Here is a 12,460-nt window from a genome sequence, read left to right as displayed (position 1 = left end):
CTCACATCTGCAGCTCGTTCTGTATGGCTAACACGTGAAACCAATAATTAATTATAAATATTGATATGACATGAGTAATTACAATTTATTTCAGCTCTCCTAACTTTTTTCAATTTGCACATTCGTTAGTTTGCCAGAGGGGGGACGGCACATCAATGTGCCAGTACAAAACCGTGAGAAGAACACGCTTTTTATTTATTTTTTACACTACTTTGTGTATTTTAATGCGATTATTAAAGGTCATAATTTCTTTTTAATTCTCAATCCTAAGATTGGTTGGCAGCAATTAGTCTTCTCCACTCTTCTCTGTAATCCGCTAATCTCTTAATTTCCACGTATGAGCCTGTTCCTATGACATCTCTGATCTGTCTTGAATATTGCAGTCTAGGTCTTCCTCTTCCACTTTTACCTTGAATCATTCCTTCCATGACATTAACTATGAAACCATTGTGCCTATAGAGATGGTCAATTAATTATTAATTGGTCTCTTCTCTTTCTTATTGTTGCTAAAAAGGATCTTTTTTTTTTTTTTCACCTATTCGTCATAGAACTTCTTCATTGGTGAGTTTTGCTGTGCATGAGATCTTTTCCATCCTCCTCCAGCACCACATCTCAAATGCTTCCAGATGCTTTTTATCACATGCACTAATAGTCCACGTTTCTGAGCCATACAAGGCCACACTCTAGACATAGCACTTAATAAATCTCTTCTTAGTCTCCACATTTAAATTCCTTGATGTCAGTAATATCCTTTTCTTGTAATAAGCAATCTTTGCCTGGGCAATTCTGCTCTTTATGTCGACTGAAAAGTAAGATCACTCCAGATGGCAAAAGTTCAGTCAACAGGTCAGAATTTATAGGCACTAAAAACAGTTAAAATAGGCCATAACACATAAATTAATAGACCTACAAATGCTATAAATCGTAGTCATCAAACAAAAAATAAAAGGTAAAAGGGACCTCCTTACTTCAAACTTGACAGAGGGCTACCCTTCCATCGGTACTGAAGTTGGGATCTCTAGTGATCCACTGTTTCAACCAGTAAGACTTGGAATATTTTTCTTTAAGGCATTGCCAATCACACTTTCTTCAGAGTAGATTTGAACATTATCTCAAGACAAAGTACCCAACTATTTGCAGCAAGAAGGAGGTAAGGGGTATGGGCATGTACAACAGAGTTTGATGTTGATTGGTTCTCACATGTCATCTTAGGAGGTGGGAGGGGTGAAAGACTTTGAGGTCAAATAATAATAATGTTATTTGCTTTACGTCCCACTAACTACTTTTACAGTTTTCAGAGATGCCGAGGTACTGGAATTTTGTCCCACAGGAGTTCTTTTATGTGCCAGTAAATCTACCAACATGACACCGATGTAGTTGAGCACCTTCAAATACCACCGGACTGAGCCAGGATTGAACCTGCCAAGTTGGGGTCAGAAGGCCATCGACTTTGAGGTCAAATTGTTCTTTGTTTGTCCTGAAGTATATTCCCCAAGCGATATTTCTGGAGACTTCCAAGAATTCTCCTTATTGTTAGTGAGGTAAACAGATGTTGAGACGAGAAAATCATTCTGTCGACCCTGCCAGCTAGAATATAATAAGCCCCATGGCACTTAACGCCCTTGAAAGGGCCTTGGCCTGCCCAGTGACAGCTGCTCAGCCCGAAGGGCTGCAGATTACGAGGGGTCGCATCCTCTCGGCCGTTATTCTGGGCTTTCGAGACCATCTCACCGTCAGATAGCTCCTCAATTCTAATCCCGTTGGCTGAGTGGACCTCGAACCAGCCCTCAGGTTGAGAGAAAAATCCCTGACCTGGCCGGGAATCGAACCCGGGGCCTCCGGGCGAGAGGCAGGCATGCTACCCCTACACCACAGGGCCAGCAGAGCTAGAATATAATGCATTGGAAAAAAAAAAAACTTGCTTTTTAAAAAGATTATCAAAAGGCATTAAACAGTCAGTTATACTCCAAATAGGTTTGGATCCCTGAAATAGACATTTATAGGCACAATAAAATCAGAAATTCTTGCTACAGAGAGTCTAAAACAGATTTATATCTTAAAAGTCTACATTTCCATATACAGGAATAAAATAGGTAAAATCTCATCCCTAGTGATCTTCAATGCAAAGTTTTGAAAATTACCAATTTATAACATTAGACCCTTGAAGTAAAATAAATTTGTTTCAAACTGGAGTATGTTTTTATAGATGTACAGTGTTGTCTGTAGATGAATCCGTTTTACATTGGATGTCTGTCTGTTAGGTCATCAGCCCAGAGGCTGGTTGGATCCTCAAATAGCACCACCAAAGGTTATGCGGTTATAAGGAAACCCCAAAAACCAATGGCAGCACCAAAATGAGGCGTACTAGGCAAGATGAGGAGTGAGGTAGTTTGCCATTGCTTTCCTCACTGGGTCAGAAAGTACTATTGCAGCACGACTGGCCCTATGAGCAGCACCTTTCATGACACTCAGATGCACTAGTCATGCTCTGAATGTCATTACTCAGCACTACCCATACCCCAGCAACTTCCATATTGTCACAGCCATGGATGTTGACTGGGACTTCAATGGAAGCTACACTTTACTCTGGCCTGTGCCATTGGATATCAAATAAAAATTCATTCGCCTTCAGTGCGAGACCATGATATCTGCAACTGTCATGGTTCTGTGTGAACACTGTTTAGAATCTGTAGAAAACTTCAAACCACAGTATATATTATCTTCATGAAGGAAATATGACGACAAAGGTTAGTTTTATATTTGAGTACTTGTTCATTTTTATAAAATTTATTTTGTAAAAGTGGTATCTTTATTTCTTTTTTCTTTACAAATAAAAAGTCTTCAGAAACTACATATATTTTCAAAAATATAACACCTCATCTTTTATAAATCCTCACTATGTTTAGCTAAAAATAAGTTCACTTTTAGAATATATTTATCTATGAATATAACACAATACATTAAATACAAATTTTGCACATGGCAAAACATCTGATTACTCTCATTCTTCCTTCCATCATCAGATGTGTACATTATTGTCCTTAAAATGATCCAGTTCTCAAGCTTCAAAACTATCACAAGTTCGTTATGTTTCATTTATCAATAAATATAGCTTGAGAAAATGAAATTATGTCTAATGGGCATGACTATTTTGAGAAGGGACTTAACACAGTTTTACAAAATAGAAATACTTTCTAAATAAATCACAACAACCTACAGTTGAACCTCATTTATATGTTATTCACTTTGATGTTTTTCACAGTTATACGCTAAATATTTTAGGCATTGAACTTTGTCCATTAATATTTAGCCCAATTGTGATTGTTTTTTTCTTTCTTGGTTATACGTTTTCTCATTAATATATCACATTTGCTTGGTCTCCAGGAACGAAACATAGTAATTTACTTACTCATTTATACAGAACTGAAAATATGTGAATCACAGAGAGAAAACTGACATCTAATCCTATCGAATTACAGTAGATGCCAATGCTGCATGTATTTATGGAATGCATTATTGCTGTGTACGTATATATAACAGACTTGTATACGACTGTGTGGAAAATCAAAGAAGCAAAAAAAAAAATTGATGGTTTTTTAAAATCCAGTGTAAAGCAGGGTGCACAACATGGCAGCGCACTATTGCCACTTTTATTCATCATTGTATTGGATGAAATAATGAAAAGAATTGAGAGACTCAATAACAACTCTGAGTTTACAGCTTTTTGTCTTTGTAGATGATGTGATGATCAATCAATCAATCAATCAATCAATCAATCAATCAATCAATCAATCAATCAATCAATCAATCCTGATCTTCATTTAGGGCAGATGCCCAGGTGGCAGATTCCCTATCTGTTGTTTCCCAGCCTTTTCTGAAATGATTGTAAAGAAATTGGAAATTTATTGAACATCTCCCATTGGTAAGTTATTCCAATCCCTAACTCCTCCTCCTCTTATAAACGTATATTTGCCCCAATTTGTCCTCTTTGAATTCCAACTTTATCTTCATATCGTGATCTTTCCTACTTTTAAAGACACCACTCAAACTTATTCGTCTACTAATGTCATTCCACACTCTCTCTCCACTGACAGCTCGGAACATATCACTTAGGCATAGAATCTCAAGGATAATATAATAAAACCACCTATTGAATACTTTCCACTTTTAATGTGATTTGAATCTACATGAATTTACGTAGACTTATCAGGTCAGGTACATATTTCACCCATTATTTGGGCATCGTCAGCCTGTAGACAACCTTTAGGTCAAGGTTTGGGACCTTTTTAACCATATATAGTATAGTATACAAACGTTAATAATCTCATAAGACTAACATGCCAGGGCAATAATTTTAAAAATGTGAACTAAGCATAAATGTGGGTAACAAATTAATGGTGTTTTAACACAATTGAAACTTGATCTAACTTAACATACGGTATGTCTAAAACTAATATGGATCTTGTTCCTTTATCATAAGTTTTGGGTAAGGAGGATATTACAAACTGGGGTTCATTTGACCTTCCAATATAATTTCATGTTCTTGACGTACCGTAACTAATGTCAGAATGTGTTGTCAACCATAAATGGAGATTTAGAACTGATTGTTGGTTGTAGGCTGGTCAAGATTGTTGTGAATAAAAATATAAAATTTAAATTAACGGTGTTTTTTACACAGTTAAAACTTGTCAGTCTTGTTCTACTTAACTTAAAAATATGTTCAAAACTAAAATGGATCTTCTTCCTCTAACATAAGTCTTGAGAAAAGAGGATTTTGATACTGGGGCTTATTTGACCCACATATTTCATTTTCATGTTCTTGACATAACTAATGTTAAAGACATAAGACATAAGACCCGAAGTCAAGACGCTTACAATTTCATTCAAAACAATGTTCTTGACCCCTCTGTATATAACAATCAGCTCGATAGCTGCAGTTGCTTAATTGCGGGCAGTATCCGGTATTCGGGAGATAGTAGGTTCGAACCCCACTGTCGGCAGCCCTGAAAATGGTTTTCCGTGGTTTCCCATTTTCACACCAGGCAAATGCTGGGGCTGTACCTTAATTAAGGCCATGGCCGCTTCCTTCCCACTCCTAGCCCTTTCCTGTACCATCGTCGCCATAAGACCTATCTGTGTCGGTGCGACGTAAAGCCACTAGCAAAAAAAAAACACAAACACTAGTGGAGGTTTAAAACTGTGGAGTTAATCCACCCCTATGGGTGGAGGTGGCCATATAAAAATAATCGAAAATATTGTCGAATCCATAGGTTTTGGGGTCGCTGAGATGAACAGTGACACTCGGCATGTCGTTTAAGTCCAAGTTCAGCCCTCATCGGCATGGGGTGTAAAAAGTCCAAAATGGCCCAGATTAAGGGGGGTGAACATTGGGTGAATTACCAGTCAACGTCACAATAACCAAATCCACAAAAATTCACTTCACACATAATTAACAGGTAATAAAATACCTAAAAGTAAACAAGAAATAAAAGTGCCCAGGCAGCGCCAGGTAATACAGCTAGTATTAAATAAACAACTTATATGCCATAATATTATGTGGTCATATTCGTTGATTGTGTTAGCCTGGCTATCATGGCAAACATAGGCCTGCCGTGCCTGATACAGTCTAGAAACCTGCATACAAATCAACAGAAATATTAGCAAACTACAAGCAGTGGAAATGAAGTTCTTAAGAAGTACGATCCAGAAGACAAGGATGGATAGAATAATGCCTATTGCTCATGGTAAAATGTTTCGTAAAATTTGTTGTACAATTAATTTTATAAAATTTTGGTAAAAACAAGTTGTATTGCTCATGGTAAAATTATTTTTAAAAATCCGTCGAAGCATCAGGATGGCCATCTATGAACTCACTTCTGAACTAAGATTTGTTTGAGCTGCCATCTATCGATAAACTTTTAAACCAAGAATCAGCTGTTCAACTTACAGTATGTTAGAGAGTACGGCTCCAACAAACAAAGCAAAACTTGTTGCTTTAGCTGCACTTATATGTTGTACAGTGGTAAAAAGGAAGAAAAGAAATGCCAGGAAATGCTGGACTCAGGATTGGATCAAAAGAAGAGAAAAAGGTAGAGGATTGCTGTCCTTGGTCGAAAATTAGTTGAGGTTAGAAGACCAGCATTCATATAGGGATTTGGCGATTGTGTTTTCTGCCTCTCTTCTTGCATTTCTGTTGTGGTCAAGTGGTGTTTTAACTTCGTACAAACAAGGATATTTCTGGTATTTGTCAGTAAAACACTAACAGCTTCCTTAGTCCACCCGGATCTTGCCATTTTAGAAAGAAGTGTTTGTTTACAATCGAGCTTCACAATCTTCTCACGACGTAGTGCCAACATCATCGTGATGTCAGCTTCGCTGATTGGTTCGTTTCGTAAAATTAATTTTACGGAATAGAACATGTCCTATTTTATGAAAAGTTTTATCAAATGTTTTCGAAAACTTGAATTTGACCGTGAACAACAGAAATTTTATAAAATTAAATTATTGTACAATAAATTTGACAGAAAATTTTACCGTGAGCCACAGGCATAAGAAACGACAAGATATGCCATCTTGTCTCAGTGAAAAAAAAAAAACAGCTAGCCTGAAATGGTTTGATAGTTTTAAAAGAATAGACCCACAAAGAACAGCTACAATGTGGTTTAAGAAGGAACTCAAAGGCAAAAGATCAAGAGGTTGTCCAAGGAAGAGATGCATCGATCAAATTAGAAATGATCTAACTGGACGAGGTCTGGATTTGCAACAGGTTATGGAAGAAGACACCTACATGGACTGAATAAATGGAGAGCGCTCATTTACTGCACCCGGGAAACTGGAGCTAGTTCAAGATGTTGATGATGTAAAGCACCAGTACTGTACTCGAAATACTGTAGTGTGTGTCTGCGTGTTTGCTTCATTTATTGCTTTCTTATACAATAGCTTCAATAATACTATAACAACACGGTTTCAGTTCTATAAGAAAATTCTTTTTTTACGTTTTTTCATTTATACATTACTTCAGCAGTCTCCCTTTGAAAACGTATAACCTAGGTTCATCTGTATTTTTATTTTAAACACCTCCATATTACCTTAAGATGGCACCTATGCCATGGATTTTAAACAAGAACAGTGATAAAAGAAATCAGCTAACATCAGAATGTCACATCATCATGTTTTGATAAGTAACACCTAATGCACATTTTATTCTTAAAATCGTAAGGTATAAAATCTATAACTAGGGAACTAATTGTCCAGCTGTCATGTGCAATCTCCCTCTAGTATAAAAATTTTATAGCAAGAAAGATCAATACAAAATTTAATATGAATCTTGTAAAGTCCTCACTACTTATAAAAATCCCAGCTGAGATTTAACAGGATGTCCTCGAGTATAATGTGAATTCATTCAGGGACTGATGAGTGGGCCCCAGAACACTTTGCTAGGATGAGCCTCGTCTTCCACCAGGAAGTATTCCCGCCCCAGCTTCACAAACTCCTCGGCACTAACGACGCCATCGCCGTTGATGTCAACAATCTTGAAGCTTTCAATGGCATCCTGCAAATGAAGAAAGGTGTAGTCTTGAGAAATAACACAAACATACAACAATAAGTAAAAGCAAGCTTCTCAAAATAAACTTTCAAGTGAGAGAGGGGAGGGAGGGAATAAATGTATGTAAAATACTGACAATTATAAATTTGTATATTTAGGTCTCTTTAGCCGTGTTGAAACACTGGATCCCGTGAGCTCTCCGAAGTTAAGACACTGGGCGTGGTCGAGATTTGGATGGGTTGCCACGCACTGTTGGTGGGGATTAAGGGAATGGAGGAGCATAAAGAAACTGGCCACCCTACCGCATGTAAACTCCAGCTCAGGCACACCTCTGCGGAGGTTCGGACCTGCCTTCGGGCAGAATATGCCCTTACCTTACCTTATGTCTCTTTGACATATGTTAAAAACAACATAAATGAATTCAGTACTGATGAAAACATTCACTTTCATAATACTCGGGGCAAAGCAGACGTTGACATCCCAATTCATAGGCGGTCAAAAACTGCTCACTCACATAAAATCAGTTGTTTAAGATTATTGAATAAATTACCACATTCTGCATGGTCCACTCCTTTAAGCAATCTTCTTCTTCATCCATTTCCTTTCCAGATTCTCTTAGGGTAGCGTAGTGTACCAAAGTGGCCTCCACCTTACTCAATCCTTCCACCATTCCTCTTCTAGTACTTTATTGCTATTGACTCTTCTATTTGCAATACAGTCTACAACAGAGCTCCTCCATCTCATTCTAGGCCGTCCCCTACGCCTCTTTGCAGTCACTGTATCCATGAATGTTCTCTTTGGTATTCTCTCTCCTGGCATTCTCATCATGTGTCCAAACCATTTTAGCTTTACTCTATCAATCCCTTCTTGAAGTTTACACACTCCCATGCTTCTCCTTATTTCTTCATTTCATATTCTATCTCATCTTGTCTTTCCCCATATGCTTCTCAAGAACCTCATAGTGTTAGCATTAAGTTTTAATAAAAGGTGTTTGTTCATTTAGCCTTATTAATATTAAGTACTAAATTATTATCAGTTGATGAAGCCTATTTCATTGTATATGGTCAATGGCAAATCAAGATTCTTGATTCTTAACCGCTCAAGCCAGTTCGACGTGTACGTGTACAGACCTACAAAACATAAGCCAGGAGCGGTTGATGTAGTACCTGTACAAATTAGGCTAGCGATGATTTAGATGTACATCTGCGTGCCATCTGTTGGTTGTCAACGTGAACTTTTAGCACAGCTCGCAGCATAGGGTATCATTCTATGCAGGGGAGTATCTTCTAACGTAATGCGGCATTGTGTTGGTGAAAAAAGAATTTGTTTCATCAACGTCGATCATTGTAAACAACATGACGGCATCCTGGCTTGGTCTTTAATATCTAATGTAGCTCTCGAACGCATATTAGGTGGAAGTAGTGATGAAAATAATCTGAGTGGTAATGAAAGTGTTAGTGATGATGATTATTCACAGCAGGAAATTATGTGTGATGTACATAATGATAGTTATATATGTGAATCCTCACCCGAGTAGTCATAGACACTTGTTGATTCAAATTTTATTCCAACAAGAAGGTAATTAGGTATTTTATTACTTTGCATACCACCTTTTCGTATGTAGATAAAACATCTGCACGATATGAACTGCGTATCCACTTATTTTGAACAAAATCAGACAAGTCGTTCAGAATTTATAGCAATGTTTGTGACAGCATGTGTAATTGTGATATTTTTCTCTAATTTATTACTGCTGTAGGGTAAAACTCAGCTAACTTTTAATACCGGCTTGAAGGATTAAGAAAGTAACACAGATAATAGGATGAACACAGTGGCAGGTTAGTGTGGGAAGATGGAGTAACAGAAATAGGAGATGAGGACAAACATGGAAACACTAAAGGAAAAGAAAATAAATTCAGCATTTTAGGTCGTGTTCAGTATTTACAGGGTGATCATAATTAATAGCGCAAATTGAAACAGCTGCAAGTACACGATACTAGAAGCAAAAAAGTCTTAGTAAACATAGGTCCACAGATGAGCCATTTGCGAGATAATTTAGAATTTGTGGTTACCAGCCACTACTGACTTGATTGCGTGTAAACGTCATCCTAGTTGGGAAAATTTACCAATACAACATTAACCCTCTCCCTTGGATGTTTGAGGCCACTCAAATGCAACTTTCCAGATATCTTTCTTCTCTTTACAACTCCAGATCTGTAGAGCCAATGTTTGAACAGTAATAAATATAAAACTAATAAGGTAAACGCACCAGTAATAGACACATTAAGAAAATATATATCATTTTTATAGAAATGTGTCACCATTGTTGCTAGCCTCTCTTTACAACAAAGATCATTTAGATGCGCAATGCGCTGTCCAAGGTGAGTCACATATACCGTATATTACACAAACTTGAGCTTGTCCAGGCCCATTATATTTTAATGCTTATAGTTCCTTTGTTTTGATTTTGCTTCAGGCTGATTCAAATCCTTCCGAATGAACTGAGGAATTTTATTTCACCTTACTACATCAGAAGAGAAGACGGAAGGACAATCAATTACCATTGACCGTTTCTTACTTTATAATTTTATTAATACATCAAGGTATAATTTTAACGAACACAACAAGCCTTTCGAGACAACGTGTGCAATGAGATATACTAACGCATAGTTCTACAAGTTCTTTACATAAACAAGGTGTTATCAGCTAAAATTATGTTTTCACTTTGACAACATTTGAATAACAAGGTTCTTAACCCATATGCATCCACCCGCCCTTTGCTCCGACATTGCTAGGAATCTGCCAACTTTTTAGTATGTAACCTGGGTGTTACAAGCTTTCGGTTAAAACATTATAGTGGGTGATCGACTGCGCGTATTATCACGGGACCTATTTTATATTATTGAGAAATTCCATGACACAAAAAACAGAACAATACAGAAATATAACATATTAAAAAATCCCTTTGAAATCTTAAACTTTCATTAACTTATCTCACCTCAGAAGTTCTTTAGTGTGTGTTATGGCCTTAATTATACAACACGAGCCTAACATTTGCCTGATTTGGAAATAAGGAACGAATGGGAAACAAATCACAAGTAAGTGAATGATGAGATTCGAACCTATATCCCAAATACGAACTTACAGCCAAATGTCTCTCTCGGTGTATTATTATTATTATCGCTAAGGATCAGTGGTAAAGTGTTCACATCCAGGTACCAAGATCGTAGGTTCAAATCCGGCAGTCGCAATTGGATCTTGAGGGGCGGGAGAAAGTTCATTCGGCATTCCATGTCGTACGATATTACTACGCGAAAGATCTCTGGTGATACATTTCGTGTTCATTCATGTACAGGATCACTAATAACTTCTTCCTCACTAACACTGCTGAAATCAGAGCCTAAAACATCAAATATGCTTTGAATTTCACTATTACTGAGCATTTCGCGCGAGCAAGCAACTTCCTTCTCAGGCATCTTGTCAACAACAGAATACAGATTTCTCGATCGATATTTTAAATCGATTCTCTTTGCCAAAGAAGCATACCAGAGCACTCTGGTGACACTTTGAGACACCAAGAACAGATTTCAATTAGAAATGTTTCCGGAAAAAGCCAACAGATGTCACAAATGTCTCCAATATGCGACCTTGCATCCTGGCGTACCAGTCTGCTTGTGGAGTCCTGGCCCAGCCCCTCCAGCGTGTACCAGTCCGCTTACGGGTGCATAGGGGTTAACGGACTGACAAATTATCGTCAAAGATTCATATGCAACCGTAAATATGACATGTGATGATTTGAGTATTAGCACATAAACAGCTCAACAAAAACAGTGTATCAAGTAACTGTTATACGTTTATTACTATTTTATTTAGCACACAGTGTAAATAAGAGTTTCTAAAGACTTTTATACGTTGATAACATGTCAAAACTTTCAATTAATCTTTTAATGTTAAAAAACTATGTATGTACTGTATTAATGTTTCACAACGTCAATTTTAATTATCATGTCGTTTCTCAATTGTGTGATTAATCTATTTTATGGCTGATGATGACATTTAAATGTCAAAACCGGTGCCATTACTAAATAAATGTTGTAAATAATATCTTATACAACTCGTAATTTGTATTGAAAAGGTTGAACCTTAAAAAACTTATCTCTGTGATCTCAGTTCAATCTTCTTCTTCTTTTCCTGCCGCTTTTTCCCACACCTGTGGGGTCGCGGGTGCGAACTGCGTCGCACATGTGGATTTGGCCCTGTTTTTACGGCCGAATGCCCTTCCTGACGCCAACCCTCTATGGAGGGATGTAAGCACTATTGCGTGTTTCTGTGGTGGTTGGTAGTGTAGTGTGTTGTCTGAATATGATGAGGAGAGTGTTGGGACGGACATGTACACCCAGTCCCCGAGCCAGAAGAATTAATCAGAAGCAATTAAAATCCCCGACCCGGCCGGGAATCGAACCCGGGACCCTCTGAACCGAAGGCCAGTACGCTGACCATTCAGCCAACGAGTGTGATCTCAGTTCAATATGGAAACAAAAATTAAGTTTATATTTTTGAACATGAGAGTGTGCATGAGAGGCATAGGAGATTCCGAGAAGTGTACACATCAATGCAAGACTATGTCCGCCCAGGACAGGCCCATCAAGCCATTACTCCTGATGTGATAGGGTGGATTCGCCTTATCCGGGAAAACCTACTAATAACAGAGGAAGAAATTCGTGGTCAAGTTGGCATTAGCCACGACTCTGTGCATGCTATTATCAAGGATCACTTGCATTTTTGCAAAATTTGCATGCAGTGGGTTCAGCATCAACTGACAGAGGGACAAAGATTGACAGAATGGTGTCATGTCTGAGTCATCTGCAGTGGTAACAGTGTCCCATATCGTCACAGGGGACGAAACGTGTGCCA

At 37.8% G+C, this 12,460-nt stretch overlaps 1 protein-coding gene across 1 annotated transcript in view; it reads right to left on the bottom strand.

The window, feature by feature from the left end:
* Positions 1-7,361: 7,361 nt before the first annotated feature.
* The window catches only part of CBP (sarcoplasmic calcium-binding protein), a 154,816-nt gene continuing 149,717 nt past the window's right edge, over positions 7,362-12,460 (bottom strand). Inside the window, exon 7 of the mRNA XM_067159567.2 lies at positions 7,362-7,552. Coding sequence (XP_067015668.1) covers positions 7,403-7,552 — 150 coding nt within the window. The 3' untranslated portion in view covers positions 7,362-7,402. The remainder of the gene's footprint in view (positions 7,553-12,460) is intronic.

Source organism: Anabrus simplex, chromosome X (assembly GCF_040414725.1).
Source record: "Anabrus simplex isolate iqAnaSimp1 chromosome X, ASM4041472v1, whole genome shotgun sequence".
Classification (NCBI taxonomy): Eukaryota; Metazoa; Arthropoda; class Insecta; order Orthoptera; family Tettigoniidae; genus Anabrus; species Anabrus simplex.
The sequence above is the reverse complement of the archived record's forward strand: the minus strand, read 5'-3'. Positions and strand labels throughout refer to the sequence as shown.